Below are 19,801 nucleotides of genomic sequence, written 5' to 3' on the forward strand. Positions count from 1 at the left end.
GCAAAATCTTCTTTCTTCAGGATTCCTTTTTCTATGTGAAGTTTTTTGCATTTGTCTAGGCCAAACTCCATTTGTATGTCCTTAGTGTATGAATGTGTGATTTGTAGGAGTTGATGAAGTTGTTTTTGTGTGGATGCATAAAGTTTTATGTCGTCCATGTACATGAGATGTGAGAGTGTAAACTGTGTTGTTTTTTCGTGTCTGATATTGTAGCCGTATTGCGTGTTGTTTAACATGTTGGATAATGGATTCAGGGCTAGGCAGAACCAGAGAGGACTCAAGGAATCTCCTTGAAAAATTCCTCGCCTAATGAATATTTCGTTTGTTTGTATGGAAGTGTTACTAACCCTGAGATGTAGTGTTGTTCTCCAGTGCTGCATAGTGTTTTCGAAGAATGCAATGAGTGATGGATGTATTTTGTACATGTGTAGAATATGTAGCAGCCAACTGTGTGGAACACTGTCGAATGCTTTTCTGTAGTCTATATATGCCATGTGTATGTTTCTGTGTTGTTTGTGTGCTTGCCGTAGAATGACTGAATCTATGAGTAACTGTTCTTTGCATCCCCTGTGATTTCTACGGCAACCTTTTTGTTGTTCTGTAAGAATGTCGTGTTCTTCAACATGTTTGTATATTTTGTTTGTGATACAGGATGTCAATAATTTGTAGAGTGTTGGAAGACATGTAATTGGTCTGTATTGTGTGGGGTCTGTGGTTTTGTTGTTTTTAGGTTTCATGTAGGTGATGCCCTGAGTAAGAAATTTTGGCATGTCTTGTGGATTGATGATGATGTGTGTTAGATGTTTAGCTAGTTCCTGGTGCAGTGATGTAAACTTTTTGTACCAGAAATTGTGAATGTTGTCTACACCAGGTGTCTTCCAGTTGTGTGTTCTGTTAACAGCGTAGCGAATGTCGTGTATGTTTATTTCAGCACAGGGCATAGTTGGTATGTTGTGCAAGTTTCTGTTCTCCTCCTCGATCCAGCCTGCATCAGCATTGTGCGTAACAGCATTGGACCAAAGAGAAGACCAATAAGTTGTGAGTTCTTCTTCTGTTGGTGTGCCACTGTGCTGTGTATCAGTGTTTGTTTTGGTACTGATTTGTCTGTAGAAAAGTTTTTCATTGTTTGTGAATAATTTATTTTGTTGTTTTCGTAGTGTACATGTTTTGTATCGTTTGAGTCTACGTGCTTTGGCTGCGAGTTTTTGTTTTAGTGTATCGATGTATTCTGTAATGTGTGTGTTGTGATGTTCATGTTTTGTGTGTGTTTTGATTTTCTTGAAAATGTTTTTGAGTTGTTTCTTTAATTTGGGTGTTATGTTGTTTTTAGTGTATTGTGTCAGCCTGCCTAATTGCTGTCTAATGTCATTTATTTGTGTCTAATGTCATTTATTTGTGTTAATGTCATTTATTTGTGTCTAATGTCATTTATTTGTGTTTATTATTATTATTATTATTATTATTATTATAACCAATTTTGAATTTCCATTATTGTAATATCACTAAATTGGAAAAATAACAGATGAAATCCTTAGAAGTATAACTATAATAATGAAACAACAATCATAAAAACTTATACTGGAGCTTTTTAAAAAATTGATATTAATCTGACTTTTTTGTATGTTTCCAGCCAATATAAACAAGAAGCAAACATCTACATAGTATGGTTGGTGTATAATATAGTTCTATATAAAATTACTTTAATCCATATTGGTTGATTTTCTCACAGCAACTCCAAGTTATTACTTAAGACTTTATTGTAGTATATTTTTAAATAGATTATACATCATGTGCATTTCAGGCTATATACTACAATAAAGTCTTAAGTAATAATTTGGAGTAGCTGTGAGAAAATCAACCAACATGGATTAAAGTGATTTTACATACAAGAAGCAAACATATTTGGCCTCTGTTGGGAGGTAGCATCAGGCTTTTTATCAAAGTTTTTGACAAAATTTTCAGTTTGGAACACTTTTGAAAGATGTTCTGAGACAAGTTCCATTTAAATTAACTAACTGTCCATTTTCTCAATTACATCATTAACCAATATCATTAATGTCCTAACAAATTTAACACCTCCTAATAAATTATCACAAAAAAATTATAAATTATGGCTCATACATGATAAATTTAAAATATTGCCAAACATATAACTGCTTGCATATGTATGTTCCAAAAATATATTTCCATGTATAGGATTGTATACAAGTGCTTTCCATGCATTGCAAATAATTTCTGCATCCTTGCTGTTTATACATCTTCCCTTACAAGCTTTTATAAATTTCCCATGTCTCCAGTGTTCTCAGCTTATCCAAGTTTAATACATTTTTTTAATTAATTTGACCTCTTCCCATATTACTAACACTCCGCCTACATCGCATATTGTGCTAGAGTAATAGTTGTCTTGTTCTTTGAAATGTTTTATTTATGTTCGGCCAATTTTTACATCCAGGCCCCGTTGCTAGATCCTATATATATACAAGGCTATTGTTAAGTCTATCATCATACAGTGGTATAAAGTACACTTCTGGTGATCTGTCAATATCATAATTAATTTGTGTTTGTGAGGAGTCTGAAGATCACAGCATTATGTTTGAAAGCAACTGAGCACTTGTTATAATGCTCTATTTGTTTGTATGTAGCAATCAGACTAGGATGGAAATCTACTACAATTACAAAAGGTTAGTTAATTAAAATGGAACTAGTTCCAGAACATCATTTGAAAGTGTTCCAAATTGAAAAGCTTGGCTAAAAACTCTGACAAAAAGCCTGACGCTAGCCCCTGAAAGAGGAGGAAAATGTTTGCTTCTCATTTATATCAGGTGCTGGAAACATGCAAAAAAGGTCAGTTTAATATCATTACAACAATTGTTAGACTTATAGTTAAATATAGATTATAAATCTAAAACTTAGCCTAATAATTCACATACAGCAATATCATTTTAGTATCATTATTAATATCAAGTACAGTACACATTGAGCTTTTACAAGAGAATCAGAGTCAAAGATTTAAAAATCAAGTAGTCGGAATCAGAGAAGTCATGTGTATTAAATGCATGGCTCCCATTATAATTACGGTGACCATACATCCTTTATTTAAAAGGACAGTCCTTTATTTCACTGCTCTGTCCTCTAACTTTATTTATTTTATAAAATAGGCATTTTGTCCTTTATTTTGTAAATTCCATGCAAAGTTTAAAAACTTTTTTAATAATATATTGAACAAGTTAGTTTCGTGTACGCCATCACGATCAGTGTTGTCATCATGTCCATATGTTGCTATATAGAGCGCAGTAGTGCAGTGTGTCGCCAACCGAACGGTCCTTTGACAGTACCAAGGGGCGGACACTCTTATGGGGATTTTTGTGATAGTTTTTTAACTTTCTGGTTGGTGGATGATACACTTGGAGCGTTGGTGAGCATTCGTCGACACTTGTCGACAATCTTCGAGAGCTCGAGCATGTGACATATTTACTGTTAATGTGCTAAATAATTGGGACATGTGTTTTATTGAAATAGAGGTGTTTGAATGGGTCACATTACTCAAAATCCCTTTGTGGATGAAGGTAGAGGAAAGCTAGATTTTTATTTCGAATCATTGGTCTGTAAATATACTCGACAGTGAATTATTTGATGAAGTTTTGTGTGTAAAAAAATATGTCACAAACGAAAAGATCGACGAATGATGACAGAATAACAAGCCCTGCCATCAAAAGTGGGTTGAGATTTTTGAACATTTTACAGCAAAAAATTGCTTTCAAAAACATTTGTAAAATTGTAGAATTTTCTTTGTCTCCCTGGATCTAATGCATCGTTGAACGAATATTTTCATTGGTGAATAATATGTGGACGAATGAAAAAACCCACTTAAAAGTAAGCACATTATTTCTGTCAAATACAACTTTCAAATAAACTGTATAGAATTTTATGACTTTTTAAAGCGTGAACCAGTGCTATTAAAAAAAATTAATTCTACTGAAAAGTATCAAAATTAATGTTATTTGAATTTTTACAATGTGTATGTATGTGTAATAAATGTTATAAACTTATGAATGTTATAAGATTTTTTAATTTTCTTTGATATGTCCTTTATTTTCTCCCAAAAAATATGGTCACCGTAATTATAATCCTACCTTATCTGAAGAGGTTCGTCTTGGAGTTCTTCGTCGTCAACCTAAATAAAAAAAGTTACAATGTAATTTCAAGTATAAAATAATTCATAATATTGTTGATTGTATTAATAGTAATAGTTTCATGTTGTTTCTCTTTGTTAGTATACACTAGAAGAAAACATGCCATAAATAAAATTAAATAACTAATTAGGTTATTACTAAAGTTTTACTTTCCAAAAGTTAAAATGTTACATAGGATAGCCAAGAATAACAACATAAGAGTGACATATAAATGCAATCTCATGACAAATGCATGAAAAATTGTTCCAACACCCCAGGAATGTATACCATTCCACCAAAGGGCCAGAGTTTCAACAAAAGAATACTCTATGTAGGAGCTACAGCCAGTGTTGGGCATTAGCTGACTAATGACTAATTTAGTCATTAGTCAGCTAATCAATCATATTTTAATATTAGTCTATGAATTGAATTGCGTATTAGTTGAATAATTTTTCAATCATAACTAATAATGAATGACTAAATCAATGACTGATAGCCTCTCAGCAAATGGCAAACTATGGTTTACTTTCTGTGTGTAGTGTCCTTGTAATCCAAAAAATGATTCTTGGTAGATGACCAAACAGCAATCAGTTAGGAGAACATTATGGTTTATTTAAAACAATTTTTTATTCAAATGCATTTTGGATTGGTTTATGTTCCCAACTCACCTTCAGTCCTGTATCTCAGGGTATCCATTATAACATTAATAAACAACATAACAATAAACTAAACATTCTTAAAACTGTAGGAATAGTTTACAAACTTGAATGCAACTGTCATAATCTGAAAACTTACATCGGCAAAACAGGCCAGTTACTAGAAATAAGAATTAAAGAACATGAAGCTGCCATCCGCCTAAAACATAACACTTTCCTTGGTACAACCACACAAGTGACAATAATTGTCAAATTAATAAAAACAATATAAAAGTGTTAATCTAGAAAAAGACCCATATAAAAGGAAATTTAAAGAACACATTGAAATCAAAAACACCCTAAAGATATCTTAAGTAATATTTCAGAATGCATGTCAATAGATCCCCAATGATATAAACTAATAGAGAGCGCCTCCATGCGTTAAAGATTGTTTAAAAGCACACCCCATTGTACGGAATGTTAGGAATGGTTTAGATAACATTACTTGTCAGTATACTATTACTCTGCGAACACCAGATAACACCACTAGTCAGTTTTACCCTGTTTTACCTTTTGTCGGAAATAATACATATTAACTGGAAATGTAAGTGTTCAGAGATACTCTGAAATGAATAGTCTGTATTTTATTTTTTATATAAATGATGTGTTAAACCAGCAATGTTTTATACATTTTTCATATTATAGAGAATGGTCATACACCTATGTGATAAAAATATAGTAATACAATTTTAAGATGTACCTTTATATGACATGTATGTTTACGATACGACTTGGCCGGCAAAGCCATCTTCAATATATTTCAAAAAACTGGGTACTTAATTATATAACACTCACCAAATAAACCATCACCAGTTCATAACCAAACAATGTTTGGTTATGAACTGGTGACGGTTTATTTGGTGAGTGTTATATGGCATGTATGTTTTTTATGTTATTGTTTACCCCCATTTTTATGTCATATTTGCCAATATCGTAAACCTTACTTTGTTTTCTATTTTTAACAGCACTGAAGAGGGGTTGGGAACATAAACCAATCCGAAATGCATTTGAATAAAAAATTGTTTTAAATAATCCATAATGTTTTCCTAACCGACTGCTGTTTGGTCGTCTAACAAGAATCATTTTTTGGATTACAAGGACGCTACACACAGAATTTGAACATACAGCAATCATACCTTCTACATTATGGTTTACTTTATTGGGTTGCAATTTTCAAATTGCTAGACCTATCCATTCCCATTTTATCCATCCACTATCTGTCTGTCCATCCATCTTTATGTCCATCTATCTGTGTCTGCCTGTCCGTCCGTCTGTATTGCTGTCCACAGACAGCCAATGGATGACAGTAGAAATATACAGGTCTTCAATTTGATTACTGCAGCCCAATAATCTCATCAATATAACATACATATAATTAATATACTAACTGTAATAGATAATTTCTATAAATTACAGTCAAACCTGTCTATAACAGAACATGTATATGGCAGAAACCTGTCCACTGCAGAAGAGTCATTTAGTCAGTTGGGGTTCCATTATAGACAGAGATTTGATTGTACGTGAAAAATGGACAAATTAAGTCAAATTAAAAACAGTCCATTTTACAAAAATAATATGCTATATCAACGATATACATTAAGAAGTGGTGTAATTTGAATTTAAATTAGTATAAGGTCAATTATAATGCAGTCAGTTGCATATACATAAAGAGAATTGTTCTCATTGCATAACATATAAAGAATATAAATCCTGGAGTAAAAGAGTTATACTGTAACGTTCCAAATGGGGTAAATATTCTCAATTGCATAATGTATTAATTGTAAGAGGCTAAAATACCCTCTTTGGCTTGTAACAATATAATTCTAATACTCTACAAATTAAATTTGGAGTAACTAATTTCCTTTGTATTCAAGGAAATGCTATTGTAAAATTTTGTGTTACGAATTCAGAAGGTGGAAGCAAAGAAGTTATATGTTTTGCTAGCGCAGCCACATGCCTCCATTGAAGCTAAAGTTACCATCTTACAAAAATTACTGTAAAATTGTTATTAAATAAATATTATATTTAATAAAGTATCTATTATTACCTTTATTTTCCCCCTAATTCATCACAAATATACAGATATGTGTATACGGATTCAGAAATCAAAAGACTAGTTTTTTGAAGTAAAACAAATTATTTTATTTTTGTAGTTAAATACAGTTATACACAGATACGAAATGTATTTCCTATTGTTAGTCATGACTAACGCGACTAATCAATCATCAATCAAAATATCCAAGACTAATGACTAATATAGGCAACATTAGTCGTTAGTCATAATATATTTGTCAACTAAAAAATGCCCAACATTGGCACCAAACATAATCTTGAGACCAGGATCAAGGGACATCAGTACACAGTACACAAAAATACAAACAACAAAATACTAGTGGTCTATGCCAAAAAACAAAGGAATATGGGGTTTATGGGAGGACACCAAGATAATTCAACCAGCAATAAGCAGTAACAACCTAAGATACTCAGAGATAGTGAAAATTTATAAGGCCCATAGGCCCATCAGAAACAGATATTTGCATTAACCACAGAGAAACAGACACCTTATTGGCAGTCTGGAGGGCTATTTACAAACTTTGATGCAGTATTATTCTGTTACTCCACACAATGTTTTGTTATATATATGGTTATATGTATTTTTTATGTATATTCTATTAGGTGTATTTCATATACATTTACTTAAGTTACATGTTATCTTTTTCATTAGTTTGTGTTAAATTTTAAAATTCATATTTTATTTTTTTCAACATTTAACATTGGTTATATGTTCAATTTTCTTAAGTTATTCTGATTTGTAATCGAGAAAGACCTAAAGAAAACAGAGATTGTAAGCATTACTGATTCATTAAATTTGTTTTCTGAATAAAAAGAATGTCTGTTATTTTGGTGATCCTCATCCAGCTTGTACATATATTATTCAATAAAAATAAAACCTGTACACAAGCACAAAATACCATAGTGGTAGCATTGTACTCTCTTCTTTAAGCAATTATGTCCATCAAATTTCTCATAACATTACACTTACGTAGTACATACCTCAAACCTAAACCATTCAGAATTCCATTGAGGATTAAGAGAACGTCTGTAAACTTCAGTTTTGAAGGTTGTATTTCCAAGTTTAATCTGAAAAACATTTTAGAAAATAATATTTAAGTAATTTTCTCTTGTAGAAATTCATATACAGATCAATAACCTGTAATAAAAAAATATAAACTAAAAATTCTTCAAAGGATGAACATAATACTAAATATAACCTGCATAAACCTGAAAATCTACAGCAGGGATCATCCCATTTTTTCAACAAGCCTCTGTGTTAAAAACATCGGTATGCGGGAAACATATTTGAGAGACAGAAGTTCTTGAAATTTTAAAGGTAAATAGAGCATGAAATTGCATTTACAACAATGAAGAAAAGACAATCTCTAAAGCATGGTAGGCATGCTTTGACAATACCCTGTTAACCACTTATCCATACATTGTATGGTACATGCATGACAGCCAATTTAAATTGTATTTGATCCAAAATTAAATTTTTCCTATTCAAAGAGTGAGCATGTTTCCATTAAGTTCTAATTTTCTGACAGATGTTTCAAGTAAGTTGAAAATGTTAGAAAGGTGATAATTTTGACAAGTGCTGGACTAATTTTGAAAATGGTGATTATACTTAGTACAATATAAATATCAGAAAAGGAAAAGTTCAGTGTTTAAGTCAATGTTTATAAGTGCGTTTCTCACTAATTGCATCAATGATTCGTACACTTAAAAACAACAACAAAATCTTTTTAATATTAAAACTTTTCAGATTTTTTTTCAATCTGAAGATGTTACAAAAGCAAATTTTAAATAGGTGCTGCCCTACTTAATAATAAGCTCTTAAATCCAACATATTTAATTTTATTCACCACTAATGTTTTTGGTACTTGTTAATGGTCTTCTTCGGGGTGTATGGGGTTCTAAGAGGGATAGTAACTTTTGAAAGTGTCAGCCGCACTGAAATAGTGGACACCGTAGACTGTTTCCCATGAGGATCCAACTCTCACTTATGGCTCCAAGTAGTTGGTAGTGTATGCCAACAGCCACAATCTGGGAAACCGCCTCGGTTGGCAAGCTAAACTAAGTGAGGGTATCAGTAGTGCCATCCACTACTGGTAGTTAGGGTGTGCCACTCTATAGTGCACAAAGTCTGGAATGGCCAGCATGGCAGAAGAATCTACTATCAAAGATCAATGGCATAATGGGCATGACAGCAAAGTAGGTGACATACTAAGGGCACATTCTTGGCATCCAAAGTGAGATGTGGCCAGTCACTGTGGAAGAGATTGGAGCCTCACCACATATCCTCCACCATAGTAAGCCATGAGAACCGCTACCACCAAAAGAATGAGTTATAGGGCAAGGTCAAGCCCCATGCAAACTATCTCTCTAACGAATGCTACAGGGAGGAGGAGTTGACTTCTGAGAATAGTAAGTTTGACTCTAATATTAGAGATTATGAAGAGGCCATCTTAATCCCACTTGGGAAAACGACATCAGAAATACCAAAACTGAAGACCAGGAATGTACTACTTAACATAGAAACTTGGAATGTTAGAACACTGTATAAACCGAGAAAACTTGATAATCTTATTCAAGAAATAAAGTCAATTCGGCTTGATGTTGTAGGTATTTGCGAAACAAGGTGGACAGGTTCAGGAAAGCTTAACAAGAATAAATATACAATGATATACTCAGGAGCAGAGGCACATGTAAATAGAGTAGCTATCATAATGAAGAGTAGTATAGCAAGATCAATAAAGGACTTCACTTAACTTTAACTTCATTTATTCCCGATACCGCCAGAGCATAATCAGGTTAAATACAGAAATATATCAAAGCACAGGTAAATACATATGTAATAACAGAGAGATAACATACAAACAGTATAACAATAGAGAAGAAGTAGGAACAGATGGTGAAATGACTGATACAAATCAACCTATATGATTCATAGCTTGAGAGTAGAATAACATGTACAGTAGTATAAAATAGACAATACTAATAGTAATAATAAGCATTACAAAGATATATGTTGCAGCAGAATGAATAATGATATATACTGTACAATAATGTGCAGGGAGCAAATGAAGATAGTGCCCAATAATAGACTTGACCAACTTAATGAATGACAGAGCGTGTGTGATATACTTATGAATCAATTTTTTGAATGCTTTGTAGGTGTCACTATCCTTAAGAAGGACATGAAGTTCACAAGGCCAATTAATACCCCTCTGGCTAAGAGTAAGGACAAGCTCATGCCTAGCATTCTCAGTCATTGGACACATGTATGTGAAATCCGGAATGTTTACCAATTTTTTTTTCCTAGAAACTAGAGTGGTAAACAACTTGAAAGAAGGAGAAATTTCAACCTCCCCTTTTTCCAAGGTAAACATTCGCTCATCTGGACAACTATTCCCACATTACAAACTTAAAAGTTGATAGTTAACATACGATTTTGTCATTTTATTTGAATTCCGGGGACAACTTTGACCTCCCAGCACACCTTTTACCTCACAACTAATTAGTCAAATGACAGTTTTCCCACTGCAAAATGATAAAAGCCACTTCTCTCCCACCTCCGAGGAGTTGCTGATTGACAGTAGAGAAGCCAAGTGACCTAGGATTTTCCTACAATTTTGTGCCCTAATTCGATCCTCGACGACTCGGTGGATTACCTTATTTTCACCAAAATATCCAAATACATAAAGAGGTATGGAACCAACTTCTGTGAATTCTCTCTTGGCCCCTTCGTGTTTTAGGGACTCAGAATTTTCCCTCGATAATAGTTATTGTACTGTCTATATAGATAACTAATAAATCGTTGTTTCCTGTTAGACTGGTGTTCTCTTTTACTCGTATATAACCTGTCACCTTACCGACAGCACTCCTCCCTCCTACACTCGACCAGACCCGAAAAATTAGTCCCGTTCCCTCGGGATAAATTAAAGAAAACATAAGCCAATCTGACTTGATTTCGTTTTAATTGTTGTCTGACAAAATAAATAAATAAATGCAATTTATACATGACAGCGTTACTTTGCATTCTTCTTTTGTTCTGATCAAAAAGATAAGATAAAATTTTCTAATTTATTACCATATAATAAAAAGATTAAAAGTATAAATAGAAAGAGTGACTTACTTCAACAAAGGCATCACAAGTGTCTCCTGCCCGATCCATAATGGGGAGACTTCTGCCTGCCACAATTCGCACTTTGACTTTGCCCGGCATCTCTGAAAAACAAAGAGGATTAATTTTCTTTTTTATCTGATTGAATTTAAATCATTAAAATTGTCTACAGATCTAACCAACCTTTACTAACTACTAAGGTGTTAAATTTATTATTAGACTATTAAATTAAAAAGAATTTTTTAATTTACAATTTTTGCATTTGTTGTCATTATATAAAACATGCATTCCTAATTCTACATATCTGCATTCTTTTTATATATGTTAGCTGTGTGTTATAATTTGAATATTATGAAATACTAGTTGTGCCATGCAAATCACTCACACATACAAAGTACTGAATGAAAAAAAAACTATTTAGGAAAATATTGCAACCATGTTGGACATAAATATAGGCTTTGCAGATTTCCTCAATTTCTATGCAAGTTTACTTTTATATTTTCAAATTAGATTGATGAAATGAGGCACTGCAACACTTGGACCATCAGCTAAGGGAAAACAGCCCGATTTACAATATATGTAGACACACAAAGAAAACCTAAAAATTTTATGTAACCAGCCCTTTGATCAGATGCAAACCCAGTGTTTAGTGATTTTATCCACTTAATTTATTTTTTGTTCAGTGTCAACAGGTAACAATCCTAGGCAATGTCATCATAACAGAATTACTATTTAAAAATACTAACTTTTGTTTGCTAGAAAACCAGCAAACAACAAAAGCAAATCAATAAAACTAACTCAATATCCAAAAACAATCAGTAAAACAAACACTCATTTAAAAAGCAAACATTTTCATCCATTTTTAAAAAGGCATCGTCAGGCTAGTGTTCTGGTATGGAATTGCACAATTTTCAAACGGTTCATAACTTCTATGTTGCCGCTGCTGATTGGTAGACACTGTACATGACCATTGCTGATAGGTGAATGTATTGCAAATATAATCTTACAGGGATTGTAAGATTTATGTTGGATGAATATATATTTTCCACAAATTCGGGATTTTATCATGTTTCTTATAGCTAATGGCCCATTTTCTTAAGGCTGCCATATAAGTTTCCATCAACTCAAGATATCTGAGGTATGTTCTATCTGCTGTTCTGTGTAGAATTTTGGTCTTGTTGAAATGGACTTCCATGTACAGGTCTCCAGCACATGCTGATAGGATAGTAGATCCGAGTTGTTTAGACACGGCCACTCTGTGTTCCTTTAGGTGAGTGGCAATATACAATGTATACGTCTATCAGTAATTGTCATGTATCCTCCAATCAGCAGCAGCAATGTAGAAGTTACAAACTATTCAAAAATCATGCAATTCCATGTTAGAACACCAGCCTAACAACGTCATTTTAAAAATGGATGAAAACATTGCTTTTCAAATGCATTTTTATTTTGCTGGTTTTTTTTAATTATTGACTTGGAAGTTTTATTAATATTAATCAGTAAACTGTTGCATCTTTTAAAAAAGCAAATCCAGCTTACAAAACAAATCAATGTAGAAAGTAACAATGCTACAAAATCATTTTGAAAACTTTATAAAATGCTTTATAATTTAGAAGTGATCACAGTTATTTATATTTAACTTTAAAACATTAAATGTTTTATATTTTGGTTATGAAATAATAATAATAATAATACCAACTATACTGGCATTAAAAGTATATCATAGTTTGTGTCTTTTCACAATACATTCGTACAGAGTAAGTGAAGTCTACAATGCTGCCTTAGAAGAGTCAAGGAAAGTGATTATTATTCTTTATTTGCAAAAAAAGATAATTTTTCAAGAACAAGTTAATAAAAAGTAAGAGTCAGAGCAAAAATCCTAAATCAGACATTTGATATAAAAGTGTAAATTGTAAAGTACAGTAGTTTATTAGAGCAAAGATGCACTATAGCCATTACTGTATTTATATATATAACAATTAACAACAAGTAGAGTACAAGATTAACAAGATAAAAAAAAAAAACTAACTCCACTTTCAAACTAAATACCATATTTCCACACATACAAGAGAATGCTGTTAGATGGGGCAAAATTGGAATTATATTCTGCAAAGTACAATACCTAAAAAGTTTTATAGTATTGTAAGCATTTTATTTTATTTTCGGTAATGGTTACCATGGAGATATCACTGAATAGTTACTATTTAATTTACAATAATACAGCAGTTCAGTGCTCTTACATGCCAAAAGAATCTGGCACACATACATACATACAAGAAAGACTTTGGCCATACATGAGGTATTTAGCCGGCAGAAAAGAGGGTAAGGGAAAGGGGAGGGGACGGAGGAAAAAGGAAAGAAGGATAGTAGAGAAAGGTAGAATCCGTCTGAACAGCGAACATATGGCTACAGTACCCTCCATGTTTGATAGTGGCGTGCAGTTTTTAGGTTGCAAAGCCATAGTCCCACGAAGGGTCCAAAGGAAAACCTGAGTGTAGCGAACTCAAATGATTCAGTGCTATATAAGAAGGTCAGGACACGTGTGACCCACTTCTTGAGCTGCCATTTTGGGGTTTTTTGAGTCGCACGTTTTAAGCAAACTTGTACGAGCAGTCAGTTTTATACTACATTAATTAAACTAAAATTGCATAAATCCAGTGATTTCCAGTCAAAAATATAATAATAATTTCGGACGATAACGCAACCCCAATTTTACGTAACATTTTCATCAAATAGTTTAAAAGAAACAATCATCCATATCATTCGCTGTCATGATTGAAAGTAATTAAATAGGTGCTAAAACTGATTCAATTACGTATATAGGCACTTGGTAAAGTGATGCTATAACATCAAAGAAAATTTAAAGCATAATAAAGAATATAATAATATAATGTAAGAAATTTATAATTATTTTTTAAAGCATTATTGGTTATAAAATTAAAATGAAATTCAATGATATTATTAATAAATGTTGTCAATGTAATGCTCATTTTATAATAAGCAATAGATATGTAGATATATTTTTAATTTATAAATAGCTTTCAAAAAATTCCAAAAATATAATTTTAAATTATTTGACATTAAACTGACAAATAATACTTGAATAGAATACAATGTATTCAAACAAAATATGAATATTTGTTGCCATAGCAAAATAATGCTAAAATTTTCTTTTTTACAATTAAATAGTCAATTTTACTTTAAATAAAACAAAAAATATCAATTTAATGTTGTTTGCGCATAATTTTTTTGTTTACACGTTCTGTATTAATAATAATATTTAAAGTTTATTACTAAAAACTACTGTAAAAATATTTAAGTCTTTCGCATTATATTTGATATATTTAAATGTAAGAAAAATATTAAATCATTACACTTTAAATCCATACCAGAAAAATGTCTCAAATGAACAATTCAGCTAAATTATTTTCACTAGTATTTTGAAAATGGATGTCCGAACACACAAGTATTTTAAACGCATCCAATCCTTACATTTTTTCTCTCTATAAAAAACAATTTATGTTACTCAAATAAAATCTGTTTTTAAATGTTCGGGATAAAAGATACAAATGATCGGTGACAAATAATTATTGCTATGCAAATGAAAAAATTAAATATAAATAAAATCAATTACATATTATAAAATCTCCAGATTATAAGAATTAGATATATTTACATTTCCATCATTTCTTTTAAAATAAAAATTCTAACAATAAAATTAATGTAAATTTTATTTAAATTGAATTAAGTAAAAATTACTATTATACTAAATTTTTTGTAATATTTTATTAATAAATATTGAGAGTATAAGTCAATACCATCATCATAATTTTATTTAAAAAACAATATGGTCATATTAAAACAATTACATGTTTAATTATTTTATCATCAAATAGAAAATGAAAAAATTACATCTGTTTTATATCTGGATCGCCAATGTCATTTAAAATTTCCATGTATAGTTCATTCGTGGACACGAAGAGTATCCACTCGTTTAAACAACTTGTTACAAACTTTACACATATAAACCCTTTGAACTGCATCGTGAACCATCCGTTGATGTCTACGCTACATTTTGCTTTCCTCTGCTTATCTGCAGGAAATCTAAACAATCGAACGTCTGTAGATTTACTTTTACAACTTGGTGTCACACAATAATCCATTGTTTAATGTTTTGAGTACTTATATATGTAATAATAGTCGACTCACGTAGTAACTACGTGTGGAGTGTAGTCTATCGATAAATCCCAAAATGGCCAATGCTTCATAGAATCACGGGAGCGTGTCCTGACCTTCTTATATAAACCTTGCCTAGGATGAACCTTACCAGACGACTAAAGCTAACAACCCTAGTCTAATTTAACCTAACCTATCATAACCTAACAAGAAACCAAACTGAGAGTCCCTAATCTAAGTTACAACTAGGACTAACTTAAACTAACCAAATTTAGACTGAAAGAGAAGACAGAAAAAAGAATTACGTACAAAGTTAAAAGGCAGCTATATACTGACAGTTGAAACAAAGCAAAGAAAAGCTAATTGCCATCTGTGAGTGCTCTCAAGAACCTCACTAAAGGATATGAATGCGAGTAGATGATGGAACATTGTACGCGTGCAAATAAGTTAATGCGGGCTGCAAGGCAAGTTGTACCGTTCAAGAATAGCAGCTCTCATTAAACTATCCCTAATGTGATTGTACCTATTGCAGCAAAAAACTAAGTGAAGTGAGTGGTGTTTGGTCCTCCTCAATACCACATTCACATTGTGGATTGTCCCCAAGGTTAAATCTATGCAAGTATTGCTCAGAGTTGCAGTGTCCCATAAGTAGCTGAGTGAAGGTGTAATTAAGGTAAAAGTAGTGAAGAATCACAGTAGCATCAACCTTGGGGATGAAAGTGTAGAAGAGCCTACCAGTAATATCACAGTCCCAGCTGTCTTGACAGAGAATGAAGATTTGCTTCTTGATGTGATTGTTGATGTACGAGATAGGAATGTAACTGAAAAGTACTAGTGACTGAAGACTTTGCAGCTTCTTGGCAGGTCTCATTACCGAGAACCCCCACAACCCGGGACCATTGGAAATCTATTCTAATGTTGTTGTCTAAGTGTCTGAGAATGTGGTGTATGAGATGGATAAGTTTTAAACAGCTATCAGACTTTGCAATCCTGTGTAAAACTACCCTACTGTCAGAATAAATGCAATAGAGTAAGTAGTGTCTTTTGTCCTTCCTACACCTAATGTGAATTAAGCTCATATAGATAGCTAAAGTTTCCACCTGTGCTATTGAGCAGTTTGTACCTAGACGGAAGCAAGCGTTGTGAATCTCGTGGCCTAAGTCGGGTAAACTACAAAAGCGGCACGCACATCATTATCCATCTTGAAACCGTCAGTGTAGATTGTAAACATGGGATGATCATCTAGATCTTCGAAGTAGACATCAGGGGCAAGCTGGTGAGAGGGGTGGTAATTGTAAGCACACTCAAGAACACGTTTTATATGCAAGATATGCTCTTATAACACTGAAGAAGGATGTGTGTTTCAAAAACAAAATCAAGCAATTTTAACATATAAGATCATGTTCTTATTTGCATGAAAATATGGTATTTAATGAACACTTTATAAAGTCTTATACTAAAATTCAGCTAATATTTAGAAAACATTTACTCAAATTATAAAAAAATGCCTAAATATCCACTGAAAATTTCTGTTTATCAGTTGTAAATATCATTCAAGATATTACAATACAAAGTAAAACAAATAGCAGGATTCAAAAGAAAGCTTTCAAACAACAATTGCTAATCTTTGCTTACAATCTTGTATCACTACACACAAAATTTATATTATTTTGTTGGATTTGTACAAACTAAAGGAATTTTACATTTCTAGGACAAAGGCTGCATTGTACTGTACATAATATAATGACCTACAAACAAGCATTCTTAAATTGATCAAGAAAAGAGAAACCAATGAATCTTAGCACCATTATTCTAAAGGGAAAGACCCAATCTGTTTTTAAGGTAATCAAAATTTGTTTATTTTTCTGAAAAACAAAGAAATTTTGGATCATAAGAAACAGATTCTCTCTCTTTCTTTAAAACAGAAAATGTTATCATAGTTCATTTAAGAATATATTACAAAAAAAAACAAAAATCTTTGCCAGTAGACCTCTCACAAATGAAAATAAAGAGATTCATCCCACCCAATCTTTTATAAAAACCATCCTATTATTTCAACTGTATGGCATGGAAACTCTTCCAGCCCCACTTAGAGCCTGATACTAAACTTAATAATTCTTGCCACAATACAAATTCACTCACTTATCATCAACAACTGCTCTAAATGAATCTTTCTCTACGTGCAATACTCGACTGCCTCTTTACCAAACTCATACACAAAGCACTCCTCGTTATCCACCAGAATAACACATGTAACGTCATATAATTTGTCACTGTAAAGAAGAAACAACCAAAATTTAATCAAGCAAAATGGTTTTAGTTTGTTAAAATTTTTAACAATTAATCAGTTAATTAATTGTTATTATCCATAGCACTAATTATATCATAAACATTTAAATTATCAAGGCACCTACAGATCAAGCTTTTATACTTCAATGTCTGAAATTTAAATTTAAAAATTTTTAAAATATTAAGTACAATATGTAAAAAACCTTTTTCAGTCACTAGAGGGCTCTGCCTTGTAAATGTAAATGTTTGGTTTTCTCAACAAGAACAAGACCTTCTGAGAAATCCATGCTTCAACACAAATATAGGAAGAGACAGGCTACTGATCTCATCACACAAATTTGTCATATCACCATATTAGAGTAAGGAATAAAGGGGGAAGGATTGTATTGGAGCAGTTGTAATGGCACTTTTACAACTAATAGCTACAACACTATATTGTATTTTACAGCATATAAGACATCACCATTTCAGCACAAATATTTAGTGTAAGTAAGTCATTCCATATCTTTGGCATTAAATACCAAAATGGTTTCTACTGTAAACAAAAAAAGTAAACTTAAGAGTACATATTTTTCTTTATCAGGAAAATGTGGAGTTTTAAAAAAGTCATTTACCATTAAAATATTCTACATGAATACATGCAAAAGCTGCTTATCCATAGCTATTAATAATAATGTTTAATTAATATAAATAGAAATATAGATATATTAACAACAACCATGGATAATCACTTAAAATCTTTCATGTACAGAAATCAAATAATTTTAAGGATGTACTTGTCAAATTGGAAAGAGTAACTGCTTATGTTTATAAAAATAGTCATCTAAAAAAATCATCATTGGAGACTTCAATATTGACTGACTGAAAGCAGAAGCTTTTAAAGTTAAGGATTTTCTTCACTTCTGTTTGGTACAAAACATGCTAATAGCAGCAGATTTAAAATGTCCAACTAGAAACACTATGGATATTGGTCCTTTTTAAACTATGTTCCAAATACTTTGACTAAAGTACAGTTTGAAGTAATCAAAAGAACTATATATACAGTAATCATCTCCCTCTCCCGATCTTTATCTTGAATAAAGATGCAGATTGACAGACAATTAGAAAACCTTCTATACTTATAGCTACAAATATTATCACTGCTTAAAGCTTTAATTTTGGTGTTCTTCTAGAATAGGGAATCCCAAAGTGGTCGATAAGAGTTCTCCAGGGGTAGATTAATACATGAGGGTCGAAAGGAGGTCGATTAATACCAAAGAGGATCAATTAAACTGTCTAGGAAAAAAATAGAATATTCCAATAAAAATTTGAAATACGGATATGATCAACATTACTGAATACCCTAGTTATAACTTGAGTTTTGCCTTAGTCTATGCCACTTTAAGCATGTGTTACTCTGTTTTCACGCATCTGGCAACTGTACTAGCATTGCAAACATGTTATGAACACTGGTAGTTCATTATACACACACATACATTGCACTGTTACACTCTAGTAGAGTTGTCACTTTAAGTATTTTATATCTAAATGTAGATATTTTGTCCTTTACAGAGAAAATATTGTAATATATTGAAAATCATTAATATAGTACAGAAGCTGAATTAATATGCCTCAATGTCCTTAATTTATTCAAATATTATTTCATTCACCAGTACAGTGTGTATTTCTATTAATATAACTTATTAAACCGGTTTAATAAGTCCTACTAATAGAAATACACACTGTACTGGTGAATGAAATCATATTTGAATAGTACAGAAGCACTTGCAAGGAAAAAAACATTACAATTGTTCAAGCTCGAACAATCATAATGGCCTTTCAAGTAAAAATGGAGCTATTTAAATCTTCACTGGCACGATCCAATTTTAAATATACACTACACTATCTAGAACCTGTAACCGGTGCTATACAGCTGGGTGGAGTTGGGTCCTACTATTTTTATTTTGATGTTGAGAAAATGGACCTCCTTTGTACTAGCTTGCTCCAGTTCAACCATCAGACCGAAAGGGTGGTTGTTGTTGATTCTGACAAAGGATGTCATGTCAGAGACCTCCCTCCATATGATAAGAATGTCATCTACGTATCTTTTATATATTAGAATGTTAGGAAGGAAAGACGGGAGAGCCTTACTCTCGAACCATCTGACGACCATTTCACAGAGGTTGCCTGACAGCAGGCTACCCATCAGTACACCCTTCTTCTGCTGGTAGTGTCATCGAACTTAAAGATAGAGTCATAACACATGAGATGGGCCATCTCAAGTACCTGTTGGTGTATCATATGGTCTT

General features: G+C 32.1%; 1 protein-coding gene across 6 annotated transcripts in view; it reads right to left on the minus strand.

Annotated features, from left to right (window-relative positions):
- LOC111638452 (C2 domain-containing protein 5-like) overlaps positions 1-19,801 on the minus strand; it is a 112,125-nt gene that overhangs the window by 83,163 nt on the left and 9,161 nt on the right. For 3 of the 6 annotated variants that reach the window (XM_023384172.1, XM_023384169.1, XM_023384170.1), the window contains exons 2-5: positions 14,438-14,551; positions 11,061-11,152; positions 7,922-8,008; positions 4,134-4,174 (exon numbers count right to left, since the gene is read on the minus strand). In XM_023384172.1, the coding sequence (XP_023239940.1) occupies positions 4,134-4,174; positions 7,922-8,008; positions 11,061-11,150 (218 nt within the window). In that variant the 5' untranslated portion in view covers positions 11,151-11,152; positions 14,438-14,551. Of the gene's footprint in view, positions 1-4,133; positions 4,175-7,921; positions 8,009-11,060; positions 11,153-14,422; positions 14,552-17,366; positions 17,498-19,801 lie in introns of those variants that run through there. The other 3 variants (XM_023384171.1, XM_023384173.1, XM_023384174.1) reach the window with 3 other exon arrangements.

The sequence above is a fragment of the Centruroides sculpturatus genome, unplaced genomic scaffold, assembly GCF_000671375.1.
Source record: "Centruroides sculpturatus isolate CEXI.00-Female unplaced genomic scaffold, Cexi_2.0 scaffold1252, whole genome shotgun sequence".
NCBI classification, from domain to species: Eukaryota; Metazoa; Arthropoda; class Arachnida; order Scorpiones; family Buthidae; genus Centruroides; species Centruroides sculpturatus.